The sequence below is a fragment of the Monodon monoceros genome, unplaced genomic scaffold (assembly GCF_005190385.1).
Source record: "Monodon monoceros isolate NGI ecotype Baffin Bay Population unplaced genomic scaffold, NGI_Narwhal_1 Super_Scaffold_15, whole genome shotgun sequence".
Lineage (NCBI taxonomy): Eukaryota > Metazoa > Chordata > Mammalia > Artiodactyla > Monodontidae > Monodon > Monodon monoceros.
Window position 1 is genome coordinate 28,786,954 of NW_021703771.1, and position 17,652 is coordinate 28,804,605.

Sequence of the window (17,652 nt, forward strand, 5' to 3'; positions counted from 1 at the left end):
AAACTCTTCAGTTCTGAAAGATACTACTTCAATTCTGAAAGAGAAACTTGCCAGTTAGTGTCTTCTTGGTTGTAAGTTTTTTTCCTTTCAGTACTTTGAATATATTGTGCCAGTTCCTTCTGGACTATAAATTTTCTGCTGAAAACTCAGCTCATTATCTTATGGGGGTTCCCTTGTAAGTAACTAGTTGTTTTTCTCTTGATGCTTTTAATATCTTCTCTTTATCTTTAACTTTTGATATTTTAATTGTAATGTGTCTTGGTGTGGGTCTCTTTGGTTTCATCTTGTTTGGGACTCTGTGCTTCATGGACTTGGATGTCTGTTTCCTTCATCAGGTTAGGGAAGTTTTTTTAACCATTATTTCGTCAAATAGGTTTCCTGTCCCCATTTCTCTCTTTTCTCCTTCTGGGACCCCTTTGTTGCAAATTTTAGTAAGCTTGATGTTGTTCCAGAGGTCCCTTAAACTATCCGCATTTTTTTAAACTCTTTTTTCTTTTTGGTGTTCTCATTGGATGATTTCCACTACCCTGTCTTCCAGATGGTTGATCCATTCTTCTGCATCTGCTGTTGGTTCCCTCTGGTGTATTTTTCATTTCAGTTATTGTATTCTTCAGTTCTGATTGGTTCTGTTTTACATTTTCTCTTTGTTGAAAGTTCTCATTGTGTTCCTCCATTCTTCTCCTCAGTTTGGTGAGCATCATTTTGGCTATTCCTTTGAACTCTTTATCTGGTAATTTGCTTATCTCCATATTGTTTAGTTGTTTATCTGAGGATTTGTCTTGTTCTTTTGTTTGGAAGGTCTCTTCGTTTTGCCTAACTCTCTGTGGTTGTTTCTTTGTATTAGGTATATCAGCTAGGTCTCTCCATTTGAAAGAGTGGCCTTATGTAGGTGTCCTATGGGGCCCAGTGGTGCAATCTCCCCTGCTTACCTGAGCCAGGAACTCTAGGGGTTTCCCCTGTGTGGGATAGCTGTGCCTTCCTGTTTTGTTTGGGCTGTGATTGGTGCAGGTGTGCTGGTGGGTGGGGCTGGCCCCCAGCATGAGAGGCTGCAAGGCCTGGCCATGACTGTTACAGGTGCACTGTTTATGGGACTGGTCTCCAGTGTGGCAATACCTTGGTGAGACACCGGTCAGTGCTGGCTGGAGCAGCTCACTTGATAGGGTGAGGCAGGAGCTGCTTTGGAGGGGCCAGCTGAGACAGGCCGGTTGGGCAGGGCTGATCCTCAAGGGATGCTGGGGCAGGGTGGATGGTGTTAGCTAGGTTGACTGAGCGTGACAAAAATGGTGCCCACCTGTGCTGGGCCAGCTAGGTGGAAGGAAAGTAAAAAGATGCCTGCCAGCACTTCTGTCCCTAGAGAAAGTTCCACCAGATTGTTGCTCCTTTGGCACATGCCCTAAAATTAGTCAGTGAATCTCCTTCTCATATGACCCAGGTACTTTTCAAGCTGCTGCCTTTGCACTGGGACTTGGAGTGAGTGAGTTTGTGTCCAAGCCCTTCAAGAGGAGTCTTGGTTTCCCACATCCCTCTGGTTCTCCTGAATATAATCCTCACTCTTTTTCAAAGCTGCACATTATTGGGGCTTGTTTCCTGGTGCAGGTCCTCTGGGCTGGGAATCCCAATGTGGGGCTCAGACTCCTTGCTCATCAGGGGCGACCACCACTGTGGTTGTGATATTCCTCCCGCTTGTGGTTGCTGTACCCAGTGTGTGGGTTCTGACTAGGCTACATCTGTGTCCCTACTTCTCATCTCAATATCCTTAGTTGCAGAAAATCTGTTCTGCTAGTCTTCAGGTCATTCTCAGAGATTTGTAGTTACTGTTTTGGTGTGTTTGTGGGAGGAGGTAAGCTCAGGATCTTCCTACTCTTCTTTCTTGATCCTGCCCCAGTACACATTTTTTAAAATCAAAAAATTTCCCTATGAAACTTATAGTTTGGCTCAATTTTAGATCTTTATTGCAAAATGAGTTGCTCCTTTGTGATACTTATTAAAATAAGAATGTTATTCATTTTATGCTAGCATCTAGAACTCTGTATAGGGCAATATTTCTAAAGATAGATTTTCTTGGGGGGTTCTCATATTTCTGTTATTTTACTACCTAATATTTAATGTCGACTAGTGTTATTTTCTCACTGTGCTCTTTTATGTGTTGTTTTATAGTTTTTCCATTTGGTCGTAAAAATTAAAGTGGAGTCAATAATTTCTGGGTTTTACAGGTCTCAGTGTACACCCCAAACGTGAAAAGAAGTATGAGGACAAATGGGAGAATCTTAGCTAGAATTGTGATAGGATTTTAGTGGTTCTTGATCTAGCAGAAGGTCTCAAGTCTTTTGGATCTAAGCTGTTGTCAAGAGGGCTTCAAAAAAGTTGAGGATAACAGCAGCTGTTATCTGCGCTGTCCAGTATGGTAGCTGGTAGCCAGGTAAGACTCATATAAGAAAAGCTCATTACCTTATTGAGCACTTGAAATGTGGCTAATCTGGATTGACTTGTTCTGTGTCAAAAATGCACAGGACTTTGAGGACTCAGTATGGAAAAAAGAATATAAAATACCTCAATAAGTTTTTATTAATTTTATGTGAAATGGTAATATTTTGGCTACACAGCAGTTCACCCTTATCTGCAGTTTTGCTTTCTGTAGTTTCAGTTACCCACAATCAAACACGGTCTGAAAATATTAAATGGAAAATTCCCTAAGTAAACAGTTCGGAAGTTTTAAATTGTGCACTGTCCTGAATAGCATGATGAAATCTCGTGCCATTCTACTCCATCGTGCTTCAGATCCCCAGCCATTGACATGGTCTGCTTTTGACATTTAACCATTGACATCATCATGGCTCCATGACCCAGGGTCACCTGAAGCAGATGATCCTCCCTCTGACGTACTGTCAGAAGGTCAGTAGTCGCCTGGTGATATGTCACAATGCTTATGTCATTCCCCTCACTTCATCTCATCAAGTAGGTTATCATCTACATCATCACCAGAAGAAGGAGGAGTACAATACAGTAAGGTATTTTGAGAGAGAGACCACATTTACATAACTTCTGTTAGAGTACATGGTTATAATTGTTCAAATTCATTATTAGTTATTGTTGTTAATCTCTAACTGTGCCTAATTTATACATTAAACTTTACCATAGGTATATATGTATAGGAAAACACAAAAAATATATATCGTTTGGTACTATCCACACTTTAAGGCGTCTACTGCAGGCCTTGGAATGTGTCGTCCACAGATAAGGGAGCACTACTGTTTTTTTTTTTTTTTTTTGCGGTACGCGGGCCTCTCACTGTTGTGGCCTCTCCCATTGCGGAGCACAGGCTCCGGACGTGCAGGCTCAGCGGCCATGGCTCACGGGCCCAGCCGCTCCGCGGCATGTGGGATCTTCCCGGACCGGGGCATGAACCTGTGTCCCCTGCATCGGCAGGTGGACTCTCAACCACTGCGCCACTAGGGAAGCCTGGGAGCACTACTTTTTAATGTGACCACTGGGAAGTTTAAAATGGCATATGTAACTCCTGTTTGCGGTTCTTATTATATTCTGTTGGACAGCACTGGCTCTAGATCTCTTTTGATAAGTAATATCTTTTCTTAGATATGGGTCTTCCAAAGAGACATCAAGATATCACTATGTTAGTGCACATAAGACTAGAGCTGTAAAATTACCAAGGTAGCTAAGGACAAGACTTTTCCATGTAACTCTGCCCCGGCATAAACTGTACAGAGATTCGTCTAAGTGCGCTATGATTGCTCCCACTCCCTCACCATACTTTGCCCTTCATTCTGGCCATGCAGAGCAGCTTGACAAAATTGGGGGCCTCATGGAAATCTCAGCATACTTGTTGCTTGCTCTCAGCTGGATCGCTTCTGAAATGTTTCTTGAAAATGCAACTGCTTCAACAATAAGCTTCTTAATTATGTCGTGGGTTCACCACGAGGGTATACAAACAGACCCTCAGCAGTAGCTAATTTTCCTTTAATTGTATCTCATTCTCATGTTGGAATATCCCATTTCTTATTCATGAAAGCCTAACACGTGTTAATCCATTACAGGTGGAGTAACTAACACGGCACAATATCAGAACAGACTAATGGTATATGAACCTAACCAGGTAAGACTCATATAAGAAAAGCTCATTACCTTAATTAAAATGAATTTTTAAAGATTGCTACAGTAATTAGGAGTTGGAATGCAAAGTCTATACACACACATGCAACTTAAACTTACATAGAGAAAAGGAAGCATCTGGTTAAACTGCTTTTTGGTTGCCTTTTTTTTTCTCAGAAAACACAGAATTTCAGCTCTTGTCGTTTTATGCTATACTCAATGCTCAACTTTTTCAGAGTTTTGCATAATGTAGGAAGAAGGGAAAATATATTGATGAGTTAAATGCCCTTATTACCATGTATCTCAAGTGGCTCTTCATCATTGAGGCATCCTGAGAAAGGAATTGGATTGTCCTGTTGCCACATCCTTTTAGAAGGCCTGTCATTCTAGGAGGGGAACGTGCTTATGGTTTCCTTATTTCCAAATAAAGTGATAACTTTTATTTAACTCTGTGTAGTCAACGTATCCCAGGACAGTGTGTAGGACAGATCTGAAGGAGAAGTATCTGAAGAGTTGGCGCATGCTTTTCATCTAAGAGCTGGGCGTGCACTGGGAGCATTTTGATGGTGGCTGTCCCTTCTATCCACTTTTCATGCACACTTAATGACTTTTCTTTCCCCAAAAGAACTATTTTTATTCTCTTTTCCTTCTACCAAAGTATCTGTAACTGTGGCACATGTCTGCTGAATTTTGTCATTTCTATGATTTTGGTAATATAAGTATTTTTCATGATTTTGACAATATTCCAGAATGATTTGATTAGGAGGTTCATCTTCATCAGCTGAGGATAATGGAACACAAAACAACAGGTTGGCTTTGGCACTCTGGGTTGGGACTAGCCATCAATATATGTTCAGAGTGACCTCAGTCTATTTAGTATTTTTTAATTTTAACAATTACTTGATTCTGAGTTTAGCGAAGGTATTTCTGTCTTTGCAAGTGTTTCCTGATATCATTAGAGGCTGTAGGTTTCAGAGACCACGTGTCCCTGGGCCGGATGTCCCAAGAGGGATCATTAATTGCAGTTGCTTAAGTTTGGTGCACACGTGGTTAAAGAGGAAGAAGGTGTTAACATTTCTCAGATGAGTTCTGTTTCATGTTTGTACACACATGCTCTTTTTAAAAATTCTGCTGGCATATTGTTTACGGTGGGTACTGGCAAACATCACATCTGCTTGCATCTTGCTCAGAATCTCAATAACTCTATCATTCAGCCCTGGTGCTTATTTCTCTTCTAGGCCTTTGTGGAGAGTCGATAATGCCTGCCATCTGCCACAGAGCACATCGCTACCTGCCAACAGGCAGGCTGGGGTGACCTCTGCTTCCCCAGCACTGATTAGTATTCACACGCTAGCTTATTAGGAATGACCCCACCAGGCCTCTCTGTTTCTTTGCCTTTGCAGCGGTTGGCGGCTCACCTGGCAGGCACGGCAGTGAAGGAAGCTAAAGATATAATCAGGGGATGCAGTCAGGCTTTGCAAACCAGATGGCATCCATAGTCCTGTGGCAGGGGACTGGACTGCTAGTGGAAACATTGATTCCTAATACTGTGATGGGTTGCCTCATTTTAGAAAGCACCTAAGGAAAGCATCATCAGTCTTGAGTTAAATCCACTCATGCATAATGTATTAGAGATATTTCTTAGGAGAATATCTGAAAGAAAGGTTTGACTGTTTTATTAAAGATACATTTAATTGGAAGGAGGTTCTTAATATGACATGTTTAAAAAGGGGGGAGCAGATAAATTCAACCCTTAAAAAACTGGACAAACCACTTTCTTTTTCTCATGTTAGTGTATCTTTGAAAGAGAAATTACAAATGAGCCAGTCGATAAGCCAATAGTGAATGGACCAATATTTATACAAAACTTTCTTTTTGCTTCTTCCTTTACAGCTCTGTGAACTGAAATTCTATGTTTTCAAACCATCATATGATTTTTCTGGTCGAAATCCAAATTTTTCTCTGCAAAAAGAAATAATCTATGTTCTTCCTGTATGTTTAGTGTTTATGTAGAAAGAAAATGGTAAGGTTTACTTACCTGTCCATTACTTAGTTGAGATTTAAAATTAAAGTCATATTTGATTTTCATCTATTTTTACATTATATTTTAAATAGGATCCTTATTTGAGAGGAGTAGAGCATACCTTTCTCATTCCTGAGTGTGATCTAGAACCAAATATTAGAGGTTTCACCATTCCCTAAAGTTACCATAGAACATTTGGTCTTCTAACAAAACAGATAACCGTGTGCCTGGAAATAACCTTTCCCAATCTGGTGAAGATGTGAGTGTAAATATATTAAAGGCTGTGAGGGGTTTGTTGCTGAATCACATCTTTTTTTTTTTTTTTTTTTTTGCGGTACGTGGGCCTCTCACTGTTGTGGCCTCTCCTGCTGCGGAGCACAGGCTCCGGACGCGCAGGCTCAGCGGCCATGGCTCACGGGCCCAGCTGCTCTGAGGCATGTGGGATCCTCCCGGACCGGGGCACGAACCCGTGACCCCTGCATCGGCAGGCGGACTCCTAACCACTGCGCCACCAGGGAAGCCCCACAATAACTTTTTAAAAGTGCATATTATTGGACATATGTGCCAGGCATTGTTCTAAATGCTTTAGGTGTATTAGCTCATTTAATCTTCACAACAGGCTTGTCAGGTGGGTACTGTTATCTCTATTTTACAGATGAGGAAACAGGCACAGACAGGTTAAGTTAATTGCCAAGGTCACACACAGATAAACTCAGGCATTCTGGACCCAGAGCCTGTTTTGTTATCATTATACCACCGTACACAGTATACCTAACCATGCACTTGTACTCTTAAGTCATTTGCAGGAGTAAGTTCTCTCAATTGGGAGAAATAACCAATCATGAAAACTTCTAAATTCCCATATGCTCCCCTTACAAATTCAAAATGCAACCCAAGGAAGAGGAAATGCCTTATATAAGTTGCAAATAGAGTTAGAACATGGGGGCTCTTCTGCGCTTGTTCTCAGGCAAGAAGCCCATACCTTTCAAAGTATATAAACAACATTCAAATAGAATGTGATTGACCAACATTAGAGTCCCCACTACTAATGAGGCACTGCTGTTTTCTGCCCTGGAGGTCTCCATTTAACAGAATTCACCTGAGTTTCTTTTTTCTCTTTTTTTGTCTCAGAATAAGTGGATAAGCCGCAGCCCCATGCTGCAGAGGCGGGTCTACCATTCCATGGCTGCTGTTCAAAGGAAGCTTTATGTTCTTGGAGGCAATGACCTGGACTACAATAACGACCGGGTCCTTGTGCGGCATATAGATGCCTACAACATGGACGCTGACCAGTGGACGCGTTGTAATTTTAACCTGTTGACTGGCAAGTACCTTTTTTTTTTTTTTTTTTCCCTCGGTACATGGGCCTCTCACTGTTGTGGCCTCTCCCGTTGTGGAGCACAGGCTCCGGACGCGCAGGCTCAGCGGCCATGGCTCACGGGCCCAACTGCTCCGCGGCATGTGGGATCTTCCCGGACCGGGGCACGAACCCGTGTCCCCTGCATCAGCAGGCGGACTCTCAACCACTGCGCCACCAGGGAAGCCCTGGCAAGTACCTTTGTTTGAGTAAATCAGGAAAAGGAGAGATTCAGGAAGTTGCCATACTTGTTTTCTTAGATATCTGTAGTGCAGCTGTAAATATTAAGTACATGGTGGTAGAACAACTTGCTTTTATTACCCAGAAGGGTGTGCATTGTTCATCTCACAAAATCGGACTCAATCAGGTGGCTGAACATCTGGTTTCTCAGGGCCTGTGTTACCTTTGTGTGTGTTTTCACGTTGCCAAGAGAGACGTGTCAGGTCCATTATTGTCTATCAGTATTCATGTAGGAACATTGGTATAAGTAGGAGGAACCAGGTGCTGAAAGAGGTAATGACTCTTTACAGGAGCAATTTATTTTTTACTTCTCACTACTTTTAGTCCTCTTATTTCTTGTGAGTGCAGGAGAATGGTCTTCATTGTTTGTCAGTGTCAAATACCGTTTCTGCCTGTATTCTCCTAAAGACAAAACCTTAGAGATGTTCCGTGCATGGGGGTTTGGCAGCACTTCTGGCCACACAGACCCACCCAAGCATTACCACGGGGTAGCACTAGGTAGGGACCATACTCATCCCACAGGGGAATAAAATGAAAGCAGTGAACAGCTTACCCCTGACTTTTTTTTATGAAGTTGAAAACTTGTCCTCCCTTTTCGGCCTACGTGATTAAGATCCCTTCTAGGCTGCTCTAATAGGAAAATCGCAAACTCGAACGGGTGGGCTGGACTATTGCCTCAAGACATTTTAATGTGCTGAGTGGGCACTCAATCACTCACAGCTGCTGCTACGGAGGCCGCAGTGGGGGCATAACCAGTGTGAGAGGTTTAGATGCTTTGTATTGAGCTCCTGTTTTTGTGAAAATGATCTTTGAGGCCCACCTACAAGCACTTAACTCTAAGTTGCTGTAGTGGTACCTTAGCCCCTTGGTCCCTCGATCTGTGATTCTGTCTGCTATAGGATCCAGCTTATTTATTACCCGAGTCAATCCTGTGTCAGCCCATCAATAAAAAGAGACTATCTCACTCTCTGATGGCCTCCAGGGAAGAATATGTAGTAGTGAGTTATTCTGTCTTCTTTTTTAAGTGGGGGAGGAACCTTTCATCATTTTGGCGTGTCAGTATCTAGGGACTACCCAGGCTGGTCCCAGCTCAGGAACTTTAATATAGTCTTAAAACTGTTGTGTATGTAAAGAAAAGAAGGGTAGTAACTTTATCAATCTTTTCTGTCATTTGTCTTCATTTGGGGCACACTAGGGGCGTGGCTCTGTTTTATTGGCTTCTTGCGGTTGCAGCCGTTACAAATGTAAGCACTTGCTTAAAAGCATTTGTAGTACAACAGGTGTTTTGCATTCCTAAAATATACCATATAAACTAATGGCATACAACATAGTATAAAACTTAGTTCTATGTGGATTATTGCTGTATTTAATGCTGTATTTACTAACTTGGCTGGCTATTAAGTGTTTTGGCCAGATTCTGACCCAACACAGAGTCATTCTCTGAGAGGTTAATTCTTCCCTCTGAGAACTGGGAGACAGTGATTAGTTGAGGCAGAAATCCTGTGGAATATACAAGTGTGCCACAGAGGGAAATCGTATCCCTCAGTGGCAAAAGGGTTAATGAAGACATGCAAGGAAATGGATTTATTTTTCCTCTTTTATTCACTTCTCTTTACTTTAGGCCAAAATGAATCTGGAGTTGCTGTCCATAATGAGAGAATATATTTAGTGGGTGGATATTCGATTTGGACGAACGAGCCTCTGGCTTGCATCCAGGTGAGTGGTTTAAGTTCCTTTTGGAGTTTGTTCAAGTGGTTCAGTGAGGTTATTTGTGCAATGCTGCTATTGCAGGGAGAGATGTTTACAGGTAGGAAGAAGATTGAGCTTCCTTTGTGCAGCTAGTTCAGCCACTAAACTTCATCCTGCATCCTAAAGATGCTAACTAATAAATGATGGAGCCCTGTTGAAAATAAAGATGGCAATGAGCTTTGAAAACATATGTTATACTGGAAATGGGGAAAGTGGAATGCTTTTTCCTTTCTTTTAAACCAAAACATCTAGAAATCTTGGTAATAGTACTTTCACATCTGCAAAACTTTACAAATGTCTCCTTTCTATACCATTTTCTTATTTTCTGTATTACAATTCATTCAACGAATGCCACCTATGAAGGTGGTGTTCTTTCCTGGTAGAAGTGAGTAGTAGTAGTTTTCGATTGGAAGCTTGTATTGCTTCCCTCTTAGAACTGTTTTTACTGTGTTCCATAGGTGTTTTTAATTTATCATGTTTTCATTTTCATTTGTCTCCAGGTAATTTTTTAATTCCTCTTTGATTTCTTCAGTGATCCACTGGTTGTTGAGTAGCATGTAGGTTAGCCTCCATGGGTTGTGTCTTTTGCAGTTTTTTCTTACAGTTAATTTTTATTCTTGTAGAGTTGTAGTCATAAAAAGATGCTTGATATGATTCCACTATTCTTAAATTTACCAAGGCTTGTTTTGTGGTCTAGCATGTGATCTATTATGGAGAATGTTCCATGTGCGACTGAAAAGAATGTGTATTCTGTTGCTTTTGGATGGAATGTCCTATATGTAGCTATTAAGTCCATCTGGTTTGATGCTTCATTTAAGTCCAGTGTTTCTTTATTGATTTTCTGTCTGGGTGATCTGTTCACTGATGTAAGTGGCATGTTAAAATACCCTACTATTATTGTGTTACTGTCGTTATCTCCCTTTATGTCTGTTAATATTCACTTTATGTATTTAGGTGCTCCTATTTTGGGTGCATAGATATTTACAAGTGTTATATCTTCTACTTGGATTGACTTCTTGATCATTATGTAATGCCCTTCTGTGTGTCTTGTACCAGTCTTTGTTTAAACTCTATTTTGTCTGATATAAGTATTGCTACACTGGCTTTCTTTTGATTTCCATTTGTATGGAAAATCTTTTTCAAGCCCCTCACTTTCAGTGTATGTGTGTCTTTAGATATGAAGTGAGTCTCTTGTGGGCAGCATATATATAGGTCTTGTTTTTGTATCCATTCAGTCACTCTGTGTCTTTTGATTGAAGCATTTAGTGCATTTACATTTAAAGTAATTATCAATATGTATGTTCCTATTGCCATTTTGTTAATTTTGGGGGGGTTGTTTTTGTAGATCTTTCTTCCCCCTTCTTTTGTTCTCTTGTGATTTGATGACTATATTTAGTGTTATGTTTGGATTCCTTTCTCTTTTTTTCTGTGTACCTATTGTAGATTTTTGATTACCATGAGGTTTATATATAGCAATCTGTGTATGTGTATATGTGTGTGTGTGTATAGTTTTAAAACATACATGTTGTTTTAAGTTGCTGATCTCTTAATTTCAAATGCATTTTAACAACCCTGCATTTGTATTCTCCTCATGATTACTGTTTTTGACATCATGTTTTATATCAAATTGTTTTGTGTATCCCTTAACTGCTTATTGTGGATATAAATGATTTTTACTACTTTTGTGTTTTAACTTTTCTACTGGCTTTCTGTGTGGATGATTTCCTACCTTAACCGTTTGTTTACATTTACTGATGAGCTTTTTCCATTCATAATTTTCATGTTTCTAGTTGTGGCCTTTTAAATGAAATAGAAAAGAGAAGCTCCTTTAACGTTTCTTGTAAAGCTGGTTTGGTGGTGCTGAACTCTGCTAGCTTTTGCTTGTTTGTAAAACTTTTGACCTCTCCGTTAATTCTGAAAGAGAGCCTTGCTGGGTGGAGTATTCTTGGTTGTAGGGTTTTCCCTTTCATCACTTTAAATATATTGTGCCAATCCCTTCTGGCCTGCAGAGTTTCTGTTAAAAAGTCAGCTTATAGCCTTATGACAGTTCCCTCGTGTACAACTTGTTGCTTTTTCCTTGCAGTTCTTAATATTCTTTAATTTTTGCCATTTTAATCAATGTATCTTGGTGTGTTCTTTTTTGGGTTAATCCTTTATGGGACTCTGTGCTTCCTGGATTTGGGTGACTGTTTCCTTTCCCAGATTAGGGAAGTTTTCAATTATTATGTCTTCAAATATTTTCTCAGCCCCTTTCTTTCTCTCTTCTCTTGGGACCCCTATAATGCGAATATTAGTGTGATCGATGGTGTCTCAGAGGTCTCTTAAATTGTCCTCATTTATTTTTATTCTTTTTTCTGTTCAGCATCAGTGATTTCCACTACTCTGTCTTCCAGCTCACTGATTCATTCCTCTGTATCATAGAGTCTGTTGATTCCTTCTAGTGTATTTTTCATCTCAGTTATTGTATTCTTCATCTCTGGTTGTTCTTTATAGTTTCTAACTCTGTTAAAAACTTCTGGGCCTCCCTGGTGGTGCAGTGGTTGAGAGTCTGCCTGCCGATGCAGGGCACGCGGGTTCGTGCCGCGGTCCGGGAGGATCCCACATGCCGCGGAGCGGCTGGGCCCGTGAGCCGTGGCTGCTGGGCCTGTGCGTCCGGAGCCTGTGCTCCGCAACGGGAGAGGCCGCAACAGTGAGAGGCCTGCATACCGGAAAAAACAAAACAAAACAAAACAAAAAAACAAAAAAAAAACTTCTAACTTCTTGCTTTGTGCATTCATTCTTCTCCTAAGTTCTTTGATCATCTTTACAGTCACTACCCTGAACGCTTTCTCAGGTAGATTGCCTATCCATTTCACTTAATTCTTCTTCTGGGGTTTTATCTTGTTCCTTCATTTGGAGTATGTCCCTCTGTTGCCTTGTTTTGCCTAACTTGCATTTAAAATTTTTCTGTGTCTGGTAGGTTGGTTACAGTTCCCAGCCTTGGGTAAGTGACCTTTTGTAGGAGATGTCCTATGCATCTTGGCAGCACACACCCCTCTCATCACCAGAGCTACATGCTCTAGTGGTGCCCCTATATGGGCTGCATGGGTCCTTCTTTTGTGACAGGCTGACTGCTGTGGCTCACTGGAGGATGGAGTCAGGGTCCAGAAGACCTCAGGGCTGCTGCCTGCCCACTGGTGGATGAAGCCAGATCCTGGGCCTAATGCTGGCCTACTGGTGGGCAGAACTGAGTTCTGGGAACTGGTTGCAGGGCCCAGGGGTCCCAGAGCTATTGTCCAATCACTGGTGGCTGTGGCTAGTTCCTAACACCGTTGGTTGCAGGGTCTGGGCTGTCCTGAAGCTTGTATTGGCCTGCTAATGGGCAAGGCCAGGGCCCAGCCAGTGTGAGGGCAGGGTCAGGCCTGCTGGTGGAATGGCCAGTTCCACAGGCTGCAGGGCTGTGGTTGTATTGTGGCTCATGTTCACCCCTTGGTGGTTAACAGTGGTCCTGAGACTAGAGAGGCTCACCAGAGGCTGTTGCAAGGGCCCAGGGATTTCTGGGGCTGCCCACTGTATCCCAGCATCTCTGGGTGGAGGGCCCTAGGGGCCCCATATCTAGTGTCTGTGTACTAGTTTGTAGGGCTGTGTCCTGAGCCCTCTGGTAGGCAGAGCCATGTCCGGGGAGCTCTGGGCTCAGGGAGTTTTAAGGCAGCCCTTCTGCTAATGGGTAGAGCTGTCTCTGGTCAGTTAGCTGCTTGGCCTGAGGCATCCCAGCACTGGTACCTAGTCTGTTGGGCCAGGGTAGGGCTGGGTCCTGAGGCTAAAAAGGTAGAGGGAGGATTAAAAAGTGGCGCTTGCCAGCACCAGTGTCCATGAGGTAGAATGAGCTCCCCAGAATGGCCGCCTCCAGTGTCTCTGTTCACAGGGTGAGCTGCGAGATCACTCCAAGATAAGCAGGTAGTTCTGACCAAGGCTTCTTTCAAATTACTGCTTCTGCTCTGGGACCAGGAGTGTAAGATTTCATGTGCACCCTTTAAGAGTGAAGTCTCTATGTCCTCCAGCCCTCTGGCACTCCTGAAAGTAGGCGCTGCTGGCCTTCAAAGCCAAATGCTCTGGGGGCTCATCTTCCCAGTGTGGGACCCCTGGGCTGGGAAATCCAACACGGGGCTCAGACCCCTCACTCCTTTGGAAGAACCTCTGCGATTGTAATTACTCTCACCACTGTGGGTTGCCCACCTGTGGGTATGGAACTTGACTAAATCACAACTCCGCCTCTCTTACCCATCTCGGTGTGGTACCTTCTTTATATCTTTAGTTGTAGAAAGTCTTTTCTGGTAGGTTCCAGACTTTTTCATCAATGGTTGTTCTGCAAATAGTTGTAATTTTGGTGTGCCTGTGAGAGGAGGTGAGCTTAGGGTTTTCTACTGTACCATCTTGGCCAATCTCCAGAGGCAGTACACTCTTCGACATCAATCTTAGAAATATTATTTTTAATGTGTCTCTATTTCCTGGCTTCTGGAGTATCCAGGGTTGTTCCTCTGACTCTGATGTCTCCTCTTTCATTTCTAATTTATTTATTTCCTTCTTTGATTAGCAGTTTTATTATTATTATTTTTTATTGGGGTATAGTTGTTTTACAATATTGTTAGTTTCTACTGTACAGCGAGTAGAGTTCCCTGTGCCATACAGCAGGTTCCTATTAGTTATCTATTTTATACATAGTAGTGTATATATGTCAATCCCAATCTCCCAATTCATCCCACCACCACCCCCCGCTTTCCCCTCTTGGTGTCCATACATTTGTTCTCTACATCTGTCTCTATTTCTGCCTTGCAAACTGGTTCATCTGTGCCATTTTTCTAGATTCCACATATATACATTAATATACGATAGCTGTTTTTCTCTTTCTGACTTAACTTCTAATTTATTTGAGTCCTCTCTTTTTTCCTTGGTAAGTCTAGCTACAGGTTTACCTATTTTGTTTATCTTTTAAAAGTGGCTTTAAGCTTTACTGACCTTTTCTATTGTGTTTTTATAGTTTCTATTTCGTTTATTTCCACTCTGATCTTTGTTGTTTCCTTCCTCTATTAACTTTTGGGCTTAGTTTGTTCTTCTGTATCTAGTTCCTAGTGTAAATTTAGGTTATTTATTTGAACTTTCTTTTCTTAATGTAGGTACCTCTATGATCTTCTCTCTTACAACAGCTTCTGCTGCACCCCATAAGTTTTAGTATGTTACATTACATTTTCATTTGCTTCAAGGTATTTTCTGATTTTTCTTTTGATTTCTTCTTTGACCCGTTGTTCAGTAACATGTTATTTAATCCTCACATATTTGTGAATTTTCCAGTTTTCTTCTTCTGAGTCCTAATTTCATACCATTGTGGTCGGAAAGGATGTGTGATGTGATTTCAATCTTAATAAATTTAAGACTTGTTTTGTGGCCTAACATATATCCTGGGGAGTGTTCCAGAATATATTTTCCTCAAGTGTACATGGGACATTTACAAAAACCAATCATGTACTAGGGTTAAGGCTACAAAGACTTAAAAATTAAGTATTATGTATGTAGACTATAATATCTAGCTACAATATAATTAAGTTAGAACCTAAAAAGTTAGTTAAATAAACTCCTACTTTGCTAAATAACTCATGGGTTAAAGAAGTCCTAATGGAAGTTTAAAAAATACCCAGAACTTAAGGATAATAAAAACAATACATAGCAAAGCATGTGGGATACATATAGCATAAGTTAGAACATGAACAAAAAAACCCTCAAAGTAGAAGAGAGAATAATAACGATAGGAAAATAATGAAGTAGGAAACAAAAATACAGTAGAAAAAATTATCAAAGGCACAAATTAGTTCTTTGAAAAATCCTGAAACTCTTTATGGGAGTCTTTAGTTAACTGAAGTCTACCTTGTACTAGAGTTTGGTCCTATCTTTTGGATAACAACAAACAAGCAAACTATTTTCTTTCAAGGAGGGCTTCCAGTCTTTCATCTGTGCATGTATTTGTCAGTCACTGTCTTTGGGGTTTCTTTTTATTTTGTTCTTTTCAGAACTGTAGAACATTGAACTGAGCAACAGGCAGTGATCTGTAATGCTGGGACCCTGGTTTTTAAGTGGTTTGGGACCCTTCATTTGACTACTTACTCAATAGAAGCAAGTTTGGGTTTATTAAAAAGATGCAAATTTTAAATATACGTATGGGTATATTTCTACTAATTGTAATGTTCAATTAGATGAAGGAATAGAAATCAAGATGGAATGGTCACTAATCATATACACTAATTAACGCTTCATGACTTCTGGTTGTTCCCAAACAAATCTGTCCTCAAAAGATGAAGAGGTGAGGTACATGTGTATATCTTAAACCACTGAGGATATTCTAGAGTAGCCTCAGAACTACAGTGATTCTAAAAAATATGTGATTCTTAAATGTTTTAATCAATGCCTATGTTAGTGGAATAAATTTCATCTCTGAGACTGGACAGTAAAATATTCTACTATATTTGCTTTTTAAAAAAATTAGCATTATGAACAGTTCTGTGTTCCAGTAGTCATTTTGAAGTACCAAATCAATCAGTAATTTTGCAAATGCTGTGTTTATTCCCTTGGCTGGCACAGTAGTCTCACAAAGCACAGATAAATTTGAAAAAGGCTTTTAAGAGCCTTTATTGTTTATAGATAATAAGTTCATATAAGCATATGGATTGTCACTTAAAGAGATGCTTGGAACTAAAATCTTCATGGATAAGAGACTTTCATTTTAGTTATTCACAACTGGTTATGGGTTACATTACCATTCATTGTAAACTATGGTTGCACAATCTCAAATACTTGTCTTTTTGGTGACTGCAGAACTATTTATTTTGGTTCACTAAAAGTAAATATGTTGATGGTTGGAGAGACTAGCTACGTGTTCAAAAGCAAGCCGTTTCTCTGCTACTTGCTGGAAGAATATCCAACAGAGAAGAAAGATGAGAGACTGGAATAGTGTTTATGAGAAGATATTGATTAGACAGTAGAAATTCCTGAGTACCTATCAGCAGGATGAAAATTACAGGAAAGAGAGGAGACAAGATGGTGGAGTAGAAAGATATGAGCTCACCTCTGCTTAGGGAAATACCAAAATTACAAGTAACCGCTGAACAACCACTGACAAAAAAACACTGCAATCTACCTAAAAAGTTACCCTACATCCAAAGACAAAGAAGAAGCCACAACTAGATTGTAGGTGGGACGCAACTGCGATAAAATCCAATCCCATATATGCCAGGTGTAAAATAATTATGCCACAGAAGTTCTCCTACAAGAGTGAAAGTCCTGAGTCCCACCTCAGGCCTCCCCAGCCTGGGGGTCTGGCAATGGAAGGAGGAGGCCCCAGGAAATATGGCTTTGAAGGCCAGCAGGGTTTGACCACAGGGATTCCACAGGACTGGGGGAAACGGAAACTCCACTTTCAGAGGGTGCACACAGGATCTTGTGCCCGTCAGGACTCAGGGAAAAAGTGGTGACCTCATGAGAGACTGGGGCAGACTTACCTGCTAGTATTATATTGGAGGGTCTCCTGCAGAGGCAGGGGGCGGCTGACTCACTGCTGGGACAAGGACACTGGCGGTGGTAGTCTGGGGTGTACTCATTGCCGTGAGCCCTCTTGGAGGCCTCCATTTTCTCACCAAGACCTGGCCCCAACCAACAGTCTGTAGTTCCAATGCTGGGACGTCTCAGGACAAACAACCAACAGGGCAGGAAAACAGACCCACACATCAGCAGAGAGGCGCTTAAAGTCTTCCCGAATAAACAGGTAGCTGATAAACACACCCCCTGACATGGTCCATCCCACCAGAGGGACAAGACCAAGCACCACCCATGAGTGGGCAGGTACCAGTCCATGCCACCAGGAAGCCTGTACAAGCCTCTTAGCCTCATCCACGAGAGGGCAGACAGCAGAAGCAGGAACTACAAACATGTAGCGTGTGAAACAGAAACTGCAATCAAAGAAAGTTAGACAAAATGAGACGGCAGAGGAATATGTCCCAGATAAAGGAACAAGATAAAACCCCAGAATAACAAAGTGAAGTGGAGGTAGGCAATCTGCCTGAAGAAGAATTCAGAGTAATAACAGTAAAGATGATCCAAGATCTTGGAAAAAAAGAGTGGAGGCACAGATCGAGAAGATACAAGAAATGTT

The 17,652-nt window shown here is 41.3% G+C and overlaps 1 protein-coding gene across 7 annotated transcripts in view; it reads left to right on the forward strand.

Moving 5' to 3' along the window:
- KLHL32 (kelch like family member 32) overlaps positions 1-17,652 on the forward strand; it is a 233,436-nt gene that overhangs the window by 201,274 nt on the left and 14,510 nt on the right. For 6 of the 7 annotated variants that reach the window (XM_029224082.1, XM_029224080.1, XM_029224077.1 and 3 more), the window contains 3 exons: positions 4,053-4,111; positions 7,262-7,454; positions 9,349-9,443. In XM_029224082.1, the coding sequence (XP_029079915.1) occupies positions 4,053-4,111; positions 7,262-7,454; positions 9,349-9,443 (347 nt within the window). The remainder of the gene's footprint in view (positions 1-4,052; positions 4,112-7,261; positions 7,455-9,348; positions 9,444-17,652) is intronic. The other variant, XM_029224081.1, reaches the window with a different exon arrangement.